Below are 20,787 nucleotides of genomic sequence, written 5' to 3'. Positions count from 1 at the left end.
GTTGTTGTTGTTGTCCTTGTCATTTTGTGTTTTGGATGAAGTATGCAGCACACATTCCTCTCGGTCTCTCCATTTTTCTGCGTGCCCCTCCCTCTTTCTCTTCTTCAACAGGGAACAGATGAGAGGTCAAAGGTGTCACCTGTAGAGGAAGCAGCCTTCTGCCACTCGCATGCCAGTACCTCATTACACACACACACACACACACACAGTGTATCTCTGGGAGGGAGGCACATCCCAGCTGGGAGCCATTACAGGTGCCGTCCTAACACACACACACATATATCTTCATATGAACACGTTCGCAACCCTGTAGCGAGGGGAGCTCTCCGGAGTGACACTCGGTCACCTCTGACCTCTTTTGTGTCCCTCCTAATCATCATCAGCACAAACTTAACTACATCCACAATCATCATCATCAGTGCTCGCAGACTGACACGAGTCTCTTGTTTGCGCTTGCTTCCAGACACTTTGATGAGTTTGAGGTCTGCAGTACGTTTGAGCACGCACCCGCTCCTTTAAGTCCTCAGTTCTTCTTATTTTCCACTGACCTCTGTGATCCAACAGCTGTCAGTCATTTTTTTTCTCCACCGTTTTTTTGGGGGTCTAAAATTCAAATTCCGTGTTCCTTTTGTGGTAAGAACCACAAAATGTATTTGATACTTTTGTGTGTGTGTTTCAAATCTAATTTTAACCCTCAATGGCCGTCTCTTTTCTTTCAACATGATTAAAGCTGGGAGAGTCTTTCACCGCCTGCCCCCTCCACTGTGTGCATCTCAACATATGTGCAAGGGATGTTTTCACCAGATGTGCAGGAGACAACTCCTGTGTGAGCAACACCGCAGGGAGAAGCCTGTGTTTGTATGTGTGTGTGTCAGGTGTTGATACCTAGCAGCTCTCCCCTCCAGTCAACACCTCCCTGTCCAGGTTCCTACAGGAGTGCCACTTGCTGACAGGAAGGGATCTGGTGGGCTGTGGGTTGTGTCCCTGTGGCTGACCCTTCTGCTTGTGCACAGGGTGTGTGTCTGCATGTCTGTGTTGGTGGATGAAAAGCTGCTCAAAGCCACAAATGCTGGCTCAGCGAAAAAAACTAATTGCAACAGGGAGGATTGGTTAGACTTCCATATGATTCATGTGCAGGATATGAAACAGCGAGTTTAAAGAGTCATAAACTGGATTCAGCAGGAAGAGATGAATACCAAAAAGTCCCAAATTATTTTCTGGAGAATTAAATAGAAGGAAAAAACGAATTAATGGATCTCTAAAGAGTTGATAACTTCCTGATAGTTCCCTTGAAAGTGCTAAAAAATATGGTACTTATTATAAAAAAAACTTGTTGTACTTGGATAACACAGGTTTATATAAACAAAGATGTTTTAATAATCATTTAATTGTTCCAGGATAAGTTTCAGTACAAATTGTTTTAATAATGCAGTTTTGTTATTGTTCAAAAACCATACAGTGGTGACGAACGCAAAGAAACAAAAATGAACTAATACCTAATGAAATAATTAGCAATCATTTATCGTTTAATTTAAATTAAATTAAATTAATCTAGTTTCTTACAGGAAACTTAATGTTAAGCTGTTTTTAAGAAATCTCTGATTTGCAACATGAATGCAAAAAAATATTGTTTGATCAATTTTTATTATTTAAACCATTATAAAATCCTGATGTTGTACTTTTAGAGTGTACTGTGATTAAATCAAAATGCTGAGAAATGTAAATAAACGTAACATCTGCAGTTTTAAATATAACACATACTTTTTCAGTGAAGACCACATTTGCCCATCACGTGTCTTACGCTCATCTTTTTTGAGTGTGGATGGTAAGAAGACCGATATTTAAGGTGGCACAGTACATGGAAAAGTGCAGCGCGGCCTCCTTTTCCTCCTCTCCTCTGCTTGTCTTCCTTCCACCTCTCAGCTTCCCATTTTAAATATTCAATTACCACGCGTGAAGGGTCAGGTCAAACACAGGAAGCCGAGCTGATTGGTTCTACTCAGATATCGATGGTCGTGTGTGACCAATCGCTGCTGCTCAGGGCTTTGCCCAGCTGCTGCTCTGTGTGTGTGTGTGTGTGTGTGTGTGTGTGTCTAATCGTTCCAGACCACGGTTTCCCTGGGTTTCCACTCACCTCTTGACCACTGTATCCTGTCAGACGTGTAAACGCTGCTTTTAATCAGTTTTACCGTCTCACACACACACATACACCCAATGCAGCTGACCCTGTCCATCCCTGCTCTGTAAAGCACGCTTCATTAAGATTTAACTGATCTCCTGCTCACACACCCCTCTCACAACCTCTGTCAGGCACACACCTGATCCTACCAGCGCTGTTAACCCCCCCAACTTAACCCTCACCTCACCCCATCATCCACCCTGATATCTCTTACACTGAAACAGCTCTTCAGCTCAGACATGCATCCTTGACTGTATGTGCTAAGCTTCCAAATCTGCGTTTGACGTTATAATTGATAAAAATCAAACAAATTGGAAGACCATGTGTTAAAAAATAATAACCATAATTCATCATACTTTTTTTCTTTTTCTGATTTGCTCTGTTAGCCAAACTGCAGAATTTAACACATTAAAGTAATAAACTCGACACTTTTGGGAAGAATATGTTAGAAATATGGATGCGATTTTCCTTAGTGGAGAATCTGGTGGACCAGAATCTGGTCCATTCATCTTCTTCCACTTGTCCAAGGTTGTTTGAGCCTAGCAGAGCTGTCACAGAGCAAGAGAAGCTTGGTGGAACCTGGACAGCTCGCTGATCTGTCACAGGGCTAACACAGCGAGAGACAGAAAACCATTCAAACTCACATTTACACCTACAGCCAATTTAGAATCATCAGTTAGCCTGACTCCGTACATGTCTTTGGACTGTGGGAGGAAGTTGCAAAGAACCCCCACAGACACAGGGTTAGCATACAATGTCTGAGACGGGTGCACAGTATTCTGCGGGACCAACATCACCCTGCGCGCCACCTTTTCCACCTGCTGCCCTCAGGGAGAAGGTACAGGTCTATACAGGCCAGAACATCCAGACTGGCCAACAGCCTGTATCCACAGGCTGTGAGGCTCCTGAACTCTCTGACCCCCTCTCACGGACAATAACCATATCCAACTTCTTAATAGCACTGAACTTACTTGTCAGGTTCTCATGTTTACTTGTCATGTTCTCATGTTGTTGCTAAGGATTGTCTTATTGCACTGGAGTCACACTGGGTTAAATATTTACACTTGGGTTTTAAGGGGTATTTATTATTTTCTTCATTATTTTATTTACGGGTTGTACGGAAGCCCCAAATGCAATTTCATTGTTCTCTGACAATGACAATAAATAAATAAATACTAAATACTAAATACAAACTCCATGCAAAAAGGCCCCGGGCTGTGCGGTGACACTACTAACCACTACACCACTGCACCTCTATAGAAGTTAGGTCACCCCAACAATTTCATTTTGCACCACATACCCGCTAAACTCCTGTCAGTCACATCAAATTCACTTTATGTGCTTTATGTTGAGTCCTGATACTTGTGCACTATTTAATTTATCTGCTGTGCTACTATTGTTACTTTATAGCTTCTTAATGTATCGAGTGCTTACATCATGCTAGCCTAATCCCACCCCAGCTGAGTCCAGCTGTGCCAGAGGTGTCTTCATGTTAAAGAGTTTTTCCTTCCCGCTGTCACCACGTGATTACTTGCAGGGATCATCTGATTGTTTGCATTTTCTCTGTAATGCCTTACCATATTAAAGCCTTAAAACTGAACTAAATGCTTTATTTTCCTGTAAAGGGTTGGGCACACTGAAATACAATCAAATATGAGAAATCTTTATTGCATTTGGCATCTAAAGCATCCTTTGCTAACACTTTACAAAAAGGACACTGAAAAAAACTCCATAATGTTATCCTAGATAGTGATTAATAAATTATCTAATAACTGTTGATTAGTCAGTGGTCAAGCCATAACTCCACCCCCAACCATCCTACGGAAAACTGCAGATTATACAGAATTTATCTGCTAGATTTTTAACTTTTAACTAGAACAAAGAAACAGGATGACATCACTGGCATTTTTACGCTGCCTCCCTGTTTGTTTTAGAACTGATTGTAAGAGCTTATTGATTAGTATCAAGGACCTTCATGGTCTTCCTCCCGCCTACACGTCTCACCTCTTACTACCATATGAACCAGTATGTATCCTGAGAGCCATGGGCAGAGTTTTTAGGGGCCTGGCTGAAAATGAAAAGAGAGCATTTGAAGTCAGGGCCTGGGGGCTCTGCAACAACCTGCCCAAGGAAACTGGGTCAGTGAAGTCAGTCGTTGCCTTCAAGTTGAGTCTTAAAACATGCTTTTTATTGATTATTATGAACTGCACGGGTCACTAAGTACATTTAATAATTATTAGGGAAGCACTGATGAATGACTCCCTGACTCTCGGGTTGCTCCTGATTTGTTCCTCACTCGTTATTTGTCGTCTCTTGTGTATTAGCCACGTATCGCTTTGCTGGTAAGGTGATTCTGGCGTAGGCAGTGAGGATGAATCGGTTAATAAGGTGTTTGTCGATAGTTGTTGACAAGAAGGTTGTATTCTTGACAACGAGGGAAACAGGAAAAGAGATCTACCGAGGATTTCTGCTTCTGGAATAACGTTGTTATAGCAGTGGATGTGGCAGAGCTTTGTGTGTGAGGATTGCGTGTGTGTGTGTGTGTGTGTGTGTGTATGTGTGTGTGTGTGTGTGTGTGTGTGTGTGTGTGTGTGGTGCATATGGTAAAATACTCTGCAGGTCTGCTGTTAGTCACACTTCCGCGTCTCAAATTGAATTAGCGTTGACAGCGCACAGCGCCGGCCGCGTGTATGTGTGTGTGTGCACCGGGGGCACTAGCTGTTGGCAAGCTGTCCACGTGTGTGTGTGTGTGTGTGAAACACAAGAGAAAGACGGCCTTTCCCCCCTGAAATCAATTATACAAGTATAGGTCTGTGGATGTGGGGGTGAGAGGGGCACATCCTGTAGAAGGCAGCCCAGACAGACAGCACCATCTGGGGCAGCAGGCGGGTCAACCCTTGGTTGAGACATGAAAGAAGCAGAGGCTTGGATAAGAGGAGAGGAGAGTACAGCCTGGTGCTAAATCACTTTTTTCTCTCCACCCCACACCCTCGCCTCATCCTCTCATCTGCCATCCGATACATCAGCCACGGAGCATCATTCTCACTCAATCACTCTCTGCCTCTATTCCTATTTCCCCCTCTCCCCCCTCTGTATCTGTCCCAGGAGTGATAACCTGTCATACACAGGAAGCAAAAAGAGGTAAGAACGATCTATCCCTCTGCCAGAGATAGGGGCAAAGAGAAAAAGAATATCTCACATCTCTTGTTCCAAAGGGGTTGATGGCTTGTATTAAATAAAACCAATGCCAGAGACTCTTTCTCTCTCACACACACACACCTGTAGAATCACACTTTAGCCTAACAGACAAGGGGAGGAATTAGCAAACACACACACTTTCTCCCAGGAGGAGTGGAGCTGCATATAATAAAGGGTAGAACGTGTTTTTTGGACAATCTTTGTGCAGAAAGTGCTTTAGCTAAATGAATGCACTGTCACATAGCTGCAAGTGTGTTAATTATGTTGAATCCCTTTTTTGGGGGGCTTCTTAAATTAGGAGATCCAAAGATAAAGCATGATACATGGACTGGGAGAAATGATCTTAAGTATAAATTTGGGAAATGAGGGAGAATGCAAGAACTGGTTGGGTGATTAACACTTTTTCTGAAGAATGGCATGAGTCTGAGGCCCAGATGGAACATGCAGAGGAAACCCCAAAACTCACACACACAAACATGGAGGCCAGCTGCCAGACCACATGTTAAAATAGTTTGTCCTCCACTCATCTAACCTCTGCTCCTGTAAGACAGAGGCTTGTCAGGGAGCACATGCCAAAGTGAAGCCCCCATGACCCCCGTCTACGCACACGTGTGGCCGTACTGAAAGGTATACACGTGCATATAAATAGAAATCTAACTCATTGAGACTTCTTGCGCTGCGTCAGAGAAGAGGTTTTGGACTATATCTGTAACTAGGAGGGAGATAACGATCACAGAGAGGAGGAGAGGAGCACTTTCACTGTAACTGTGCAGCGTACGCCCGGTCGATGGGGCGGTAGAGGAGTGCTTAATAACTGTTAAACTGCTCTTGCTTTTCACATTACTCACAGAGTGTAATTCAATTTCAGCCACAGCTGGTTTCACTTTTAACTTTACAGCTGAGCTCAGTCATGTCCCATAATCTGACCTGATAAATAACCAGCTTTTATTGAATTTGCAGAGAAAATAGGGTCCAGTATAAACCTTCACGAGAGACACGCAGAGGTGAACACGAGTTTGGCTGCAGGGCGTTTAAGCTGAATGAGCATATGTGTGTGTGTAAGTGGGTGTATGGCAACTATTATTAACTGGCATACACGTGTTAGTGGTGTGTGTGTTTCATGTTTTTTAATCTAATGAAGGCAGAGTATACTTACACGTTCCGACTCTCTGCTGAGCCTCTCTCCTGTTTCAGGATGCCATTTCACATGATTGGAAACAAATGACTTCGGGGTCACATTTCTTTCCCTTTACTGCCTGTCAATCACAGTGGAACAGTCCAGAAAAAATCAACACACAAAAAAAACACAAGCCACCCTTTCTGTTGTTTCATAAGCGCAGCCTCCATGTTATTTCAACCAGAGGATTATGCTGACTCAGTATAAGGCAAATTCATAGAGCGGATGAATGGGCAGATATGGATATTCTTCCACAAGTTGATGAAAGGTTAACCCAGCTGTTACCTTCAACACGCTATGGGGTCTAACCAACACAGCAAAAAGATGGATAGTAGATCCTGTGATGTCACCCACTGGTTAGTAAATTTATAAAGCCTTGAGCTCAACTTTTTCACATCGCCATATTGAAAGCGGATATAACGGGAGAGCACGGGACACCACACAGTCTTTGGCTAATGACTTGTGATTGACAAGTTGTTAGAACTTGTTGACAAGTTCTTAGCCTAAGAGCTAACAAATTGTCAACGACTTAAGATTTACAAGTCAATGAGCAAACTAATTTGTCCTTTCTGTCTTAAATTATAATCAGATTTCACAAAGTGAATTTCATATTTTTTCTGTATATAAAACTAGCGACTCAGCCCATGAAGTCACCAGGAAAGTGTTTAACGAGGGAGCTAAGGGCCATTTTCTTATAGACTTAGCCTACATACAATACACATCCATCTTTTAAGTGGTTTTAAAACACGGTTTCTTTAACTAGCCAAGTAATATCCTGCTAAATTATAATCTGTAAATACATGTAACTCTCATTACTGAGAGTCGAAGGAACTATTGTTGCTTTTATATTCTTCCAAGTTTCCAATTTTATGCTAAGCTAAACGAAGCTAAGATAACCTAAGCTAATCATGTAAGAACCCTGCTTCTGGGTCCAAACTACTCTATGTTTATTAAGGTTCTATTTAATCTGAACAAGCCCCTAAAAAAGGTATTGATAACTGTCGGCCTATCTCGGTTTTTATTACCACTGTTCATTTTAAAGCTTCGTTTTAAAAACCTTACAATGTAACTACAGCCCAGCTCACACGGCAGTATATTAATGACTAACCCCTTATTGTGGATGGATTATCTCTGTTGTTCTTCTGACTGAAGTTTGGTCCGTTTACAGCATCCTGCCATGCGATCGCATTTGTCCCTAACCATCGGGAACACCCGCGTTAACTTATCGAGTGGAAAAAAGTTAACGTTCATCCTCCAGCTTCACTGTGCTAATGTGTTTATATTATGCTAACCATAGCTGTGTAGACAGCTAGCCCAAATTCAGTATCCCAGCAAACGTCACTGCTGTTTAGTTTCCTGTCCTTATTTATGTCGGAAGCAGAGCTGTATGTCTTAATTTTTTCAGAAGTCTCTCAGTCAGAACATGGTATATTATGTTAAGTGGAAACTAGCGAGCTAACTTCCTGTTAACTTCTAACGCCATTAAATTTAATAAATTCTGTTTTCATGGATGCCTGGATGTTAAACTTAATTGTTACACCTGGTAGAGCAGCCACACTGATCATTTTATTAAAGATGAAAGAATTTAAACAGTTTTTAGCTCTCAGTGATGCTGCAGTGTTAGTTTGACTTTGGGACCTGAAGTGGAGTTTGGACCCGGAAACAGTTGATAACGTCAGACTTAAAGACCGGATACTTTTGCAGTTAGCCAGGTAGCTTTTTTTTTATTTTTTTATTTTTTTTATTTGTTATATGAATTCTGCTTTCCAGATGAAATTGGAAGACAGAATTTACAATTCCCAGTTAGAATTTTCATCTTGAACAATTTAAATCAAACAAAATTAAAAACAATAAAACAAAAAAATTCCAATTTGGAAAATCGGAGCAGTCCCGCAAACCCCAAATTAACAATCCAAGATGGCATGAGCGAATGGCAGTAAAAGTGTAAAACCTTTAAAAACAATTAAATTGAATCTTTACTGCCACTATCACGTATTTGTGACTTGCTAAATAAGCCATTCACAGAGTACTGATCAGGATCTATCCATAAGCGTGCTGCAGGGGTGTTTTTAACCATAAGAAAACAAGTATTGCACTGCTTTGCTAGTGACATATGACTGGCTCTACCTCCTGAGAAGCGAAACAAATCCTGTTTTTTCTTGCTTTTCTGACTTTACTGCTGTAACGAGTTCTGAAATCCACCTTTTCTAGGTGGAACATAGACTAGCGGCATATTTCTCCTTCTATTGGCAGAAAAATTGTTTGATGGACATTGATGAGGTACAGCTGTTCAGCTTTTTGACCATTACAGGTACACCATTCATCGTGGACTTTACGTAGTAAGACATGATACTATGAACACTGCTATATGCTGAAACCAACAAGTATAAGCCTACAGTGTAAGTGTGCTCCTTCATGTATTAATTCACAATGTGCAGTCATGGTAGATGGCTGCCCCCAGCTTGGGCCTGGTTTTGCCAGAGGTTTCTTCCTGTTAAAAGGGAGTTTTTTCTTCCCACTGTCACCAAGTGCTCACAGCAAAGGGGGTTGTTTAATTGTTGGGGTTTCTCTCTATTATTGTAGGGTCTTTACCTTACAATATAAAGCCCATTGAGGCGACTGTTGTTATGATTTGGTGCTATGTAAGCAACACTGAATTTAACCGAATTTTATCAAACACAGTTTTAGCTATTTCAGACTCTATGAATGTGCGTCAAACCTCTTGTTTATCTTTCTCAATTTAGCACACTCATATTTAGGCCCACATGCTCATGTTATCTTTTTCCTTCTAATATCTACCACAAGCGTGTGCCTGCTTCACTGAAGAGTGACAGGTGCAATGTTCAGCCCTCCTGGTATGAAAGCAATTTGTCTAATTGAAAGATCAGGAATTAGAAGGGAGTTTAAAATGATTGTCCTATGCAGGCCAAATGGAAATGACAGACAGTATCAAATAACCTGTCCAGATTATGTTGGTCTGCAGACAAAGAGCAGGCTGTTTGATAGCGGCGCACCTGACCATTCACCAAAACACGGGCCATCCCCTTACCGAGATCCTCAATTAACTTCTTCCTGCTATTTCCACGTCCAGCTCACATTAGCTCACCGCCATGCTCGGCTGTGACAAGTAAATTGCTGTTTGGTTATGACCGTTTGTCGGGAAACAGGCCATTTCCCTCTCCCTCCCTCCCCACTTTTCCTAAACTGCTGTTCCTAGCTCTGCTGAGAGGGAGGAGAGAGACAGGGATGAATGGGTGCTGGTTTCTGACTGAGCTGAAGGCAGGAATTATCACATCAGTGGCTGAACGGGTGTGCCCCATTTGGTATGAACGCAAAAAAAACCCCAAAACAACTGTGTTGTGTTGGCCAACGGTAGTGATAGCTTTTCATTTGACTCTGAACAACACAACAATCAAGAAAAGAGCTGATTTAAACTGTTTCAGGGAGCAAAGCTCTTGTTCCGAATAAAGGGCTCTACTGAATAACCATTTCACCTCCATGCATCTCTGATTAGCCTTATTATTGGTAATAAAATGCAGGAATGGAAACTGGCTGCCTGGATTCTGGCAGCTGTGGTTCTTCCCCTAAAAATCACACAGAAACCTGATGAGCTCATGTTATTAGTCAGGGGTGACCAGGCCTGACGCAGAGATTCAAAAACACAAAACATGCTTTTGTTCACTTTAAATGGACAGCGGCAGATAATTGGAACATAATGTGCACCCTTTCATCATGTCTCCTTCAAACTCGCTTCCTGTTGCTCAATACTGCATGTGTGCTTTACTCTGAAATACATTTGGCATTTATGTTCAAGCAGAACTGTCATTATGCCTGTGCTATGTGTGCACTGCCGTGTTTGAAAGTGTATAAAAAGACCATTTGGAAGTTGTGGAGCTCAACAAAAAGCACGAAAAAACTTTAATGGGCACTTATGGTCAGTTTAACAAACACGTTCATTATAATAGTTCTGTTACATACCTCATTGCTGATGCTCTTTGGTAACACTGTTACAGCCCTTGATGCAGTAAAACTGTGGACTGAACTGTCAAAAGCAATCTGTCCCGAATAAAAATCTGCATCCTGCCTGAACAGGAATGTTTCTGTTTACTCCGTTTTTGGCTTCTCTGGCTCTAGACGAGATTGCAGAATGAAAAGGAGCTGCTCGCAATCTGCCTCGGGATCGCTTGTTTGTGCTGGTAACTCCAACACGTTTGTGTAAAAGAGTTTATAAATACAAAGAAGTCCCCACAGCCACATTTCTCCTCTCAGTCGGATCAAGGAGGATCAGCCCTTTCTGTTTTGTGTGTTCAGTTTTGGGATTGTTATGCTCAATGGGCCGGAGCCCGCAAGTGCCGTCCAGCCGTCAGAGGCAGTGGTTGGTGGTCGGGAGCCAGGGAGGCTGGCGCAGCAGACAGTCTGTAGTGTCTTCGGCTAGTTTGGGGTGCCGGGAAATGGCTGCAAGCTGGGGGTTCAGAGGGAAGCTGTAGCGGTAGAGGCAATACGGGCTTACAGTGTCTGAGAGATGTGGGGGGAGAGGAGAGCTCTGAGGGCTGAGAGGGCAGTGTAAGGGGAGTAGGCAAGGAGACCCCGGGGACTCGTGAGGACACGGGTCCCTGCAGTGGGGCGGTTTCTTCCCCTGCAGCGCAGAGAACAGCGGGAGGTCTGTGAGAGGAGGCAGAGGGGAGAAGCCTCTCAGTCTGTCTGCTCCCAGGGAGGAGAAGGCTCTGCTGGGCAGAGGGGAAATGCTGGGTGAGGTGGTGGAGGTCTTGCTGTAGAGGGGGAGAGTGAAAGCGTGGACAGCGGCGTCCTGGCAGGACAGCGGGTGAAGGGATGAAGATGAAGAGACGGGAAGGAGGCTCTTCACACTGCTGGTGGGCGACCCTGAGCTCCCTGTCAGCGGACAGGACAGGAAAAAAATAAGACACTGAATCAACATGGTAAAAAAGTCAAATCTCAGAAGTAAATAGAGCTGGAGCACTTTACCTTGGAGCTGTATGGTGAAAGGCTTGAAGTCCAGGCTGAAAGGGCCTCTCCAGGGATATGACTCGAGCAGGCCATCCAACACTCCCCTGCACACACACACACACACACACACACACACTTATTTATACATACTGTAAAAGCAATGAAAAACGTTATTCCAGGTATTTAAATTTTGGTACTGAGAGGTGTGAAATTCTGCACTACTCAGCTCAGCTTTATTTGTAGGTTTTATGTGGCTTCAGATTTCAGTGGTTGAACTTTAAATCCCTCTTGGGTCCTTTAGTGGAGCACTTTCAGCTAAATAAAAAGTGTTTATGTTCAGCGTTCAGTGAGAGTTTGCTATACCTATTCCTTCCTGGATCTCGGAAGCCTTTGGCGAAGGGGTTCCTGTCGATCTTCAGTTTTGTAATCTGGCCCAGAGGAGAGGAACAGACACGGGTTAGAGTGGATTTGTCAACGGTTGACGTGCTTAAGCTAACAATGAGCTCAGCTTTTACAATAGAGTAGAGTGGCAGAGCACCCCCGCGGGACTGCATCTCCCAGCAGCACCCAAGGCGATCAGCCATGTCAAACAGGGGTTCTTGCAGAAGGGGTTCAGGGTCGTTCGGTTTTATCCTGTGCTTTAATAGGCCGTGGACGGCTGCAGTCGGCGCAGTCACAGCTCGTTACTGCGTTTCTGTAATAACACGTTCACTGATAGTAAAATGAGCCCTGATGAAAAGAGCTGGCAGTCCCTGCGGAGGGCTCTGTTACTGGAGGAATGGTAGCCAACAGCAGGGTCAGGTCCCCTCGACGGGAACACACACACACCCTCTCTGAGCGATTGGACCAGCAGAAAATCAGAACACTGCAAATTTATGATTTGGCTGCGAGCACATGGAACCGGGCCTCACTGGCTTCACAATGTGGACATTTTATGAGGTCAAGCAGCCTGAGCTGTTCACTGGAACATCATCATAACAACCGTGCCAAGGAAGAAAAGGCTAAACATCTGTTTTTTGATCAAATCTGGCAAACAGTAGTAACACAGAGTCACTGACTGATTTTTCTTTATTAAACATCACTTCATTTTGTTAATGTTCCAATTCATGAAAAAGTCAGATGTTTATTAAAGAAACAATCCAACATTAGTGCGCTTAGTTTCTGAGCTCAAACCTTCTGTTTGTGAGAAGTATTGAGAAGTATTTCAGCACTGCTGCTGAGTGTTACCTGCTGGTTCTGGTAGGCTGTGACTGTGGTGAACTCTGTTTCTGGGAAGGAGAAGCTGTGCACTCCGTCAGCAGGCAGCGACTGGATCTGAGACAAGTCCATGCGAGGGTTGTGTTTGATGATGTGCACACGTGGCTTGTATTTATGCATCGACTGAAGAATGATCTGCATCATGAGACGAAGAATGAAAGGCTTTTTATTTATTTATTTTTTAAGGTGGACATCAATTTGGAATCATCTTTCAGATCAGAAACGGACATGTCAAGTATTACAGCTGCATGTTCTTTTTTGTTTTTTATATAAAAAAAAACCCTTTAAAATAAAAAAAATGCAATTTTGTAAATCTGTCATTTCCATTTTTTGTGCTAACAATCCAAAAAAATAAAGAAAGTTCTGGCAAAAACTAAATTTTGCTGTACTTTGTAGTTTTTTTTAAAATGTAAAACAGATTTTAAAATAAATTTCATTCTTAAAAAAAGGAAATTAAAAAAGTGGATTTCAGGCTGTTTTAGATATAAATCTTCTTCTGGTGCACGACAGTAGGTTACATGATTAACAGGATAATGAAAGGAAATATCCAAGTCTTTAAAATACAATTATGAAGAGCTCTACGTTTTATAAAAGTATTTAGCACAAATGTGCCTTTCATCAAATAAACCTAATAAAACATCAAATATGGTTAAATATGTCATATTACTAACAAAGGTCTGACAAATTATTAGTAATACACTATGGGTTACATGTGACCTCTTTGCGAACAAAACAAAATATATGAAACAATTATTTTGTTCCTCATATATTGTCATGGAGTAAAACTGGTCTCCTAGAAGGTTGTTTGGGGGTTTTATAGCACAATTTTTTGAGGTGGAATATTAATATTATCATTTTTTTAATATATATTTGGGAAAGTAGATTAAAAACACTGAAAAGAGTCAAAACAAATAAACATGTAAATGTAACAGCACAACTGTAAAAATTTGTGGTCCTAACATCTCGAGCAGCTGTGTTAAACTCATTTTGCGTCGAGGGCCACATACAGTCCACTTTGATGTTAAGTGATCTGAAATGGGCCGGGTCGGTGAAACAACATGATAAATGTGTAAAATCATAGAAAAGGCTATAATAGTTCACTGTTCTGTAATTATAAAGCCTAAAGCTCTTCTTAATACAGTTTAATATAAACAGACTATCCTGTAATTACAAACGTTTTTGTTTTTTAAATTATTGTGGACTCATTAAAATTTTCATATTATTTGATATTTAATATTTGAAACAGTAACTTTCCTGTAAATTTAGCTCTTTATCTGTTAGTAAATTACTGTGATGTTGTATGATGAAAGGCGATGGAGGTGGAGAGGTTTTATTAATAGGAAAAGCTGTAAAATTTATGAAATTAAAGATAGAAATTTAAACTCTATCCACTCCTTCCCATTTTCTATAGCTGCCCAATGGGCCGGCTTAGAGTCTTCAGCGGGCTGATTCTGCCCCCCAGGCCTTATGTTTGACACCTCTGATCTAGACTATTTCTTTTCACAGGAGAAAAGCCCAATAAAAAAACGGTAGTGTGATATATGAGGTTTCACAGTGGAGGGAAACGCTTTCTAAAATAAACTCAGCACTTACTGACAAACAGCAATATGTTAAGAAAAAAAAGTGAAGACAATAAAGTTAATTAAAAATGCGTAAAATGTCCATTTGAGATTTTACACTGACCACGAGAGATGTGGATTTCGAGAAAGTTATTCTTGTCTTTTTTCTTTTCTTTCTTTTTTTTTTAAACATGAAATTAATTTCATAAACACACAAGTTCCAGCGTGGACGTATAAACAGCAGGATCGAGTCGAAAAGCCTCCAGATGCCTCCCTGGTCACAACATTTGCAGATTGCTAAATCTTTCGCGGTAAACTTTGGAGCTGAGAAGTATTTCCGCTTCCTTCCTCCCTCTAAGATATCCAGGTTTCCCCTCGATGTTACAAATGTGTAGGAGAGCAGTTTAAGGACTGAAACTCTCAACGCAGTCAGAAAAGCAAAAGCAACACGCAGAAACACATAAAAATGATTAAAAAGATTTGTTAATATCATGATCTAATACACAAAAATTAAAGAATGATCTTCAGCACATACGCTTTAAAAACGAACTCCCTTTTAATCTTAGTGCATCTGATCCTTATCCAAAGCAAGAAGAGCAACAGGAGGCAGCGTGTGGGTTACCTACATGTCCCTTATCGTCCATCTCGTTGTTGGTGAGCTTGACTCGGTCAAAGCTGATGACCTGACGCATCCACGTCTCTCCTGCGCACGGGGAGTCCGGGTGCACGTAGAGCCGCGGCGAGATGCAGGAGTGATCCGTGTTTCCAGCCACCATCCACTGCGAGCTGTGGTACACATACCTGCGTGGAGGAAAGCGCGTGTAAGTAAAAGGAAAAAACAACAACAACAAGAATAAAAAAAAAATCGGCGCTCACCTGTAACGTTTGGAGTCCACGGGCATGACGTCCATCGCGATATAATACTGCTGGCAAGGGTCCAGATTGCGCACCTTGACGCGCACAGAAGGAAACATTCTCCTGATGAGAGGAGAGGAAAAATAACAAGAGAGAAGTCGTGTTTGATCTCTTTAATGAAAGCTGCTTAATAAAACTGTTAAATGCGTATTTGGCCATCACGGATTTCAGTTTATAGCGACGTCTTAAAGACAAGAAGAGGCCGAGACGCTTCTGCTTCTGCCGGCCAGGTTCACAGGAAAGTTCAGGGACCTCCAGGGGCCCTGAGGGCGTCGTCACTGTCCGAGATTTACAGCGCGTGTTGTCGGTGATTGAGTAAACGGAACTTAGATTTCCGCGCGCAGTCATGTTCCAATAACTCATTTATCTGAGCAAGAACCCGTTTTCTGCGAACCTGAGATAGAAGCTTAATTACACTCCCAACAACAAGTTTTCTCTGTGCAAACGATGCGTCACATAAAAGAGATCTTACAGATCGGCAAATATGGGTAAAATACTTAGCTAAGAATGATTTAGAAAACGGTTTAGTTCATGAATATGAGTTAATTCACAAAAGCAAAAGTAAGTGACATATTTCCACGTGATGAAAAGCCACTTTCAGTTTTTGTTCTGAACCTCATAATTTGTTTAATGATAGCTGCCTCGTTAGTTTAGGGAGTGATCTTATTGTACACTGTTGTTCTTCTGCTCGCCTCCGATTGGTTGTATCTTGATAGAGCGTTTTAAAATCCTCGATAAAGCCGCACCTGTGACCGCAGAACAGTTAATGTAATTATCATAGCCTGATAAGCCCGCTCCACGTTGGATTTTATTTGCAACAGACGCTTTAATGAGGAAGCACACCTTCAGTTATCATTAAAATGTAGACAAGTCTTTTTTAAATTTATTTGCGGGGGTAATCCCCTTCAGAGGCCCGGACTGAAAACTAAACCGACGGGTTTAAATTGCACTAAGATAAAGTATCTGATTAAACTGTCGTTTTAACTAAAATCTCAAACTGTGGCACTAAAAACATAACGGCCAGACTGCACTGTATCTGGTGATCTACAGAAAAACGGCTGTAGCTCTTTGCTTGTTAACGTGGAGGCAAATACAGTTGGAGTTTAAACGTTTTAAATAAAAAAGCTGGTTAAAGTTGGTAAAATCAGCAGGAAGACGGCTTGTGCGGGGCTAAGACTTCACACGAACTTCTTTGAATTTAGTCTTTCTTGCGCAGATGTTTTACCTTCCGGCTTTAGTGATGATCATCTCGGTGCCGATCTCGTAGAATCGCCTCCACAGCTCGGAGCCCTGCAGCTCTACTCGGACCTCTCTGTCCGGCCGACAGTCGCTCTCCTTCGGCTTCTTCTCCTCGCTGCTCGGGTCAGAGTCTTCAGTCTGTGATCTGTCAGTCTGTCCCTGCGGGTCACAGGCTGAGGGGTCCTCTCCCCTCCTCGGTGTCGGACATGCTTTCTGTAGCTGGTTGATGGGATATTTATTCTGGTCTGAAAAGTGGGGAAAGGAGTGGAAAAAAGAGAAATGAGAAAAAAACACAGAAATGTGTCTATTTTTTTTAATATTTAATGGAAAGCCAGAACTTTGGAAGCTCTTTTAATTTGGGGAAATTTTAAAAATTGGTAATATTATAAATCTTATTTTACTTCATGAATGTTAAAGTTCCTAGAGCGAGCTAATTTTAGCCCTATTCCTCAAAAGCAAGTTCACGTGATAACTCTTGAGTTTTAACTGATTGAATATATTCTAAATCATGAGAATTTTAATTTTTGAGAACTTTAAATGTGGCCTAAAGATGAAAAATCAACTGAACCTTGCAACTAGAAAGTTGTGCGTTTTCTGTTTTTTCCCCCAAAATTGTGCGTAAAAGTCCTTCAAATAAAAAGCAGCAGGGTGCTCTCGGCGGTTAAGCAAAAGTGTCCTCACCGGGAAAGATGCTCCTATCGCCGCTGGTGTCAGCGCTGCTCGGCTCGTGCTCCTCCGACACTTTAATCCTCTTGCAGGGCTTCCCGACCAGCGCCTCCACCGAAAAGGCGTGAGCCCGGGAGCTCAGTCCCTGCATCCTGGTGGGAAACACCGTCTGTACGGCTCCTGTATTCCCCCGAACTTTAACTTCGTCCCGCACAAAGTTCAGCCTCCTAGCTCGCTCAGAAGAGGACAGGCAGAGCAAACACCAGCAGCCGCAGCACCTCAGGGAGCTCCGCGTGACGCTGCGTAATTAAACCGCTGCGTTCCCATGTGTTCTCCGAGACGCGCGCCCGCATCAAAAACACCTCCCTGATTATTGGCACGCCTCTTCTCACTACAACATTTCCCCCCTTTAACCGGATCAACTTCTCGCCTTCCCTCTCTCACAGAGAGCTCGTTCCTCCGGTTCCGCTCTGCGCGTCATAGAGAAGGAGGGGAGAGCGCGCATTCCTTCACGTGCGGCCCCGCGCCGTAGTAGACATCCACCTAAACTCTAATGTAACCTGAAATTCATATTAACTGAAACGAATGAGAATAAAGTGAAATAATAAAGAGTGAAATAATGACATTCATTTCATAATCAGTATTTTTGCGCTCGACGTTGGAACTTTGGAACCAAAACAAGCAGCCATTTGGCTCAATACGCACCTGAATTAAGCTTATCTGAAATATCTTTTTGTTTCTTAACGTTGAGAGAAAAGTAAAAGGACTCGATAGATGTTGGATATTTTTTGCTGTGTGTTACTTTGGTCTCGGAACAGCCTGTAGGAGCATGTTTGCGCGCCTCACTGTCCTCAGAAATTCAAAATTCTTAGGTCAGTTCATAAATTTGGGCAGTAATCTTCGACTCATATTAAATAATAAAATTAAACGTTTAAGACAAAAATAAATTTGATGGCTTGAATTTATCCTGTATCTTCGTCAAATGTAAATGTTGTAATGTAAAGGACTTTTTTTTTAAACAAATAAGCCGTTCATTTGCATTCTAAGATGCTCTCCTATTTAGACGGCCCATAGGTTAATACACTTATTCTGTCAAATATTGTAAGGAGGCGAAAGGCACAAATATTTAGATCTGTTAACTCGGACCATCTGGAAGGTAAAATATCACCGTGAAACTCTCTGCATGTCTGCTGAAGCTAACATTTCCTATATTAATTTGAAGGCTTTCCGTAAAGCGCCCTCACGTCTCCCGTTTCCTTGGTACAGAAGTGGGGTTCTTATTCGTGGTACCCGGTGAGGTTGTGCGCAATAGTCTGGTTCTCATAAATGCGTGGATCAGATGGAGTTTGGCGCACAGGGGGAAGAAAAAGGGTCTGTAATGACAGCTCGGGATTATTACATTACTGCTCGACATGAAATAGATCCGCTTTACACAAATAAAAGTCAGCAAAGGCTCTATTTAAAATGTTTTTTAATCACATGGTGTAATTGCTCTGAGGAGAAAACAAATGAGGGCTGTGTTTACAGCACGGTTGGTTTGGTTGCTGATGGAAATCTCTGACAACAGCCGGGAAATGGAGAACTATGACCAACCGGAATCACATGTTCCCTGTCATCATATAACCTGCTGTCGGACCCCGGCCTTCGTGTTTATTCTTTCCTAACTTGTCGTTTTCTTGCAAAGCATCTCAAACACCCGCCGTGGTTTCAGGCTGGGGGGGAGGAGGGTGTAGCAGATCGGATCTGGCTGCGGCCTGCTGCTGCTGTTCCTGCTGGCTTTTATTGGAAAAAGACGCTCAAAACTGATAGAAATAGCCTGCGCAGTCTCTTTCCTCGCATGTTTGAGAGATTGCTTTCCGTGCTGTCTTCGCCAGTCAGCTCATAAATCTTTCTCATGGGATTATGGGATGTCAGGAGAGTGATGACGAGCGATCGCCTCGCCTGGCTTTCTGCTAAACGGCCCGGCACCTTCTTGTTGCTTTCTGATTTGGCGCAAACCTGCGGCCGTTCAGGGATGGCTGGCACACATGTTTCCTCTTATTAAACACAATATGCGTGCACGCGCTTGGCGGAAACAAGGGATTCAAATCCAATTAAGAGGGAGGCCTCGGGTTTCCATTAAAGCGGAAGTTCGATGACCAGCTGCAATTAGGTTTCCCATTCATTTTTTTTCGCCTTCCGGCTTCTCGCTGCCATGCTGTTGATTTGTATACAGGGCCTTAATTAATAGCAAATAATTGGCCTTAAACTAAAGGACCTTTATTTGTCCATAAGAAGTGTTTTTCTATTATCTGCACTTCAGTTTTCGCGTTGTTTATTCACAGCTATTTGTTTTTTCCAAGTTTGTGCCTATTTGGAGCTGAAGGCCAGGGCCCAAAGAATAATCACCACCAGCCACACACCCATGTGCTGTATGTGCGCACAGGCTCACAGCTCGCAACGTGTGTGTTTATAAACAGGCCTGGCTGTCTGTGGCTCACTGCTGAATGGATGTGACGGGGCTCCCTTATGGTTTGTTTTAAGTTGGGTCATGTGTGTGTGTGTGTGTGTGTGTGTGTGTGTGTGTGTGTGTGTGTGTGTGTGTGTGTGTGTGTGTGTGTGTGTGTGTGTGTGTGTGTGAGAGGCTTATTCTGGGCACGGGATGCCAGCTCTCTTGCCAAACGTCAAACTTCCACTGCCTGTCTCCTGTGACGTTTGCAGAGTGATTAAATGTAGGACGGTGGCTCTAATGGGATGTGACCTCTCTGCTCTGTGCTGGTACATGGATGACGGCTCACCTGGAGTACTATGACTGCTATGACAATGATGTGCTCATTTTTGTGTTGTTTGCTGTTATCGTCATCGTCTGCTCCTGTTTTCCATTCGAAGCAGACGTGGAAAAGGACGCATAAGGAAGCCCAAACAGAAGCTATTCATCCTCATGTCATCATGTCCAGGGATGTGCATCTGTGTAATGTCACATCTGCTACTCATAACCTCTGCCTTGTCCCTCTTCTTGGAGGTACAGCAGTGTCTCTCAGACTTTCATGTCCCTGCAGGAATGAAGCCTTCATTCACATTCACTGCCTCTGCATCTGCAGCAGCACTCATGTGAGAGTCACTGGGACTGATCACATCCTCTTCTACTTGTAATTAATTAACTCTGTGTGCCAGCACATCGTGGTTCTTGATTTGCTGTTGAACGTCATCCAAACGCTATCTTCCAAAATCTGATGATGAAATGGTAAAAAAAATGTAAGAGACCCTTAAGTTTGTCAGCAAATGGATTGTAGAGCTATTTGCTGTTTATGTTCACAACTGTGAATTTAATGACCATCATATACTCAACACATAAATCCGGCATGTGGGAGTTTCACACACTCTCTGCACATCATCACCGCATGTAAATTAATTTCTGGATTTACAGTTAGGTCCCCAAAGAACTTTTTTTTTTCTGAATCATTTTGTAGCTGAATTTTAAACCAAACAATCAAGATGGGATTGAAATGCAGGCCTTCGCCTTTACTTCAGGCAGCTTAACAAAAGTATTCATTAACTGCTCAGGAATTTCAGACATTTTTATACACAGTCCCCAGTTTTCAGAGGCTCGGCAGTAATCCTACAGTTAAAGCAGTTTCACAGATGAGGCCTCT

General features: G+C 42.6%; 1 protein-coding gene across 1 annotated transcript; it reads right to left on the bottom strand.

Moving 5' to 3' along the window:
• Nucleotides 1–10,489: 10,489 nt before the first annotated feature.
• On the bottom strand, nucleotides 10,490–17,814 carry tbx22 (T-box transcription factor 22). Its single transcript, XM_082508799.1, has 8 exons — nucleotides 17,171–17,814; nucleotides 16,476–16,734; nucleotides 15,212–15,313; nucleotides 14,962–15,136; nucleotides 12,747–12,911; nucleotides 11,883–11,947; nucleotides 11,538–11,623; nucleotides 10,490–11,444 (listed from the first exon to the last, which is right to left on the bottom strand). Exons 1-8 carry the CDS (start codon nucleotides 17,304–17,306, stop codon nucleotides 10,918–10,920), a joined length of 1,515 nt encoding a protein of 504 aa, XP_082364925.1. The 5' UTR covers nucleotides 17,307–17,814; the 3' UTR covers nucleotides 10,490–10,917.
• Nucleotides 17,815–20,787: the final 2,973 nt, after the last annotated feature.

Source organism: Aulonocara stuartgranti (genome assembly GCF_965226115.1).
Source record: "Aulonocara stuartgranti genome assembly, chromosome: 2".
NCBI classification, from domain to species: domain Eukaryota; kingdom Metazoa; phylum Chordata; class Actinopteri; order Cichliformes; family Cichlidae; genus Aulonocara; species Aulonocara stuartgranti.
Note: the sequence above shows the minus strand (reverse complement) of the source record. Positions and strands in the feature narration are given on the sequence as shown.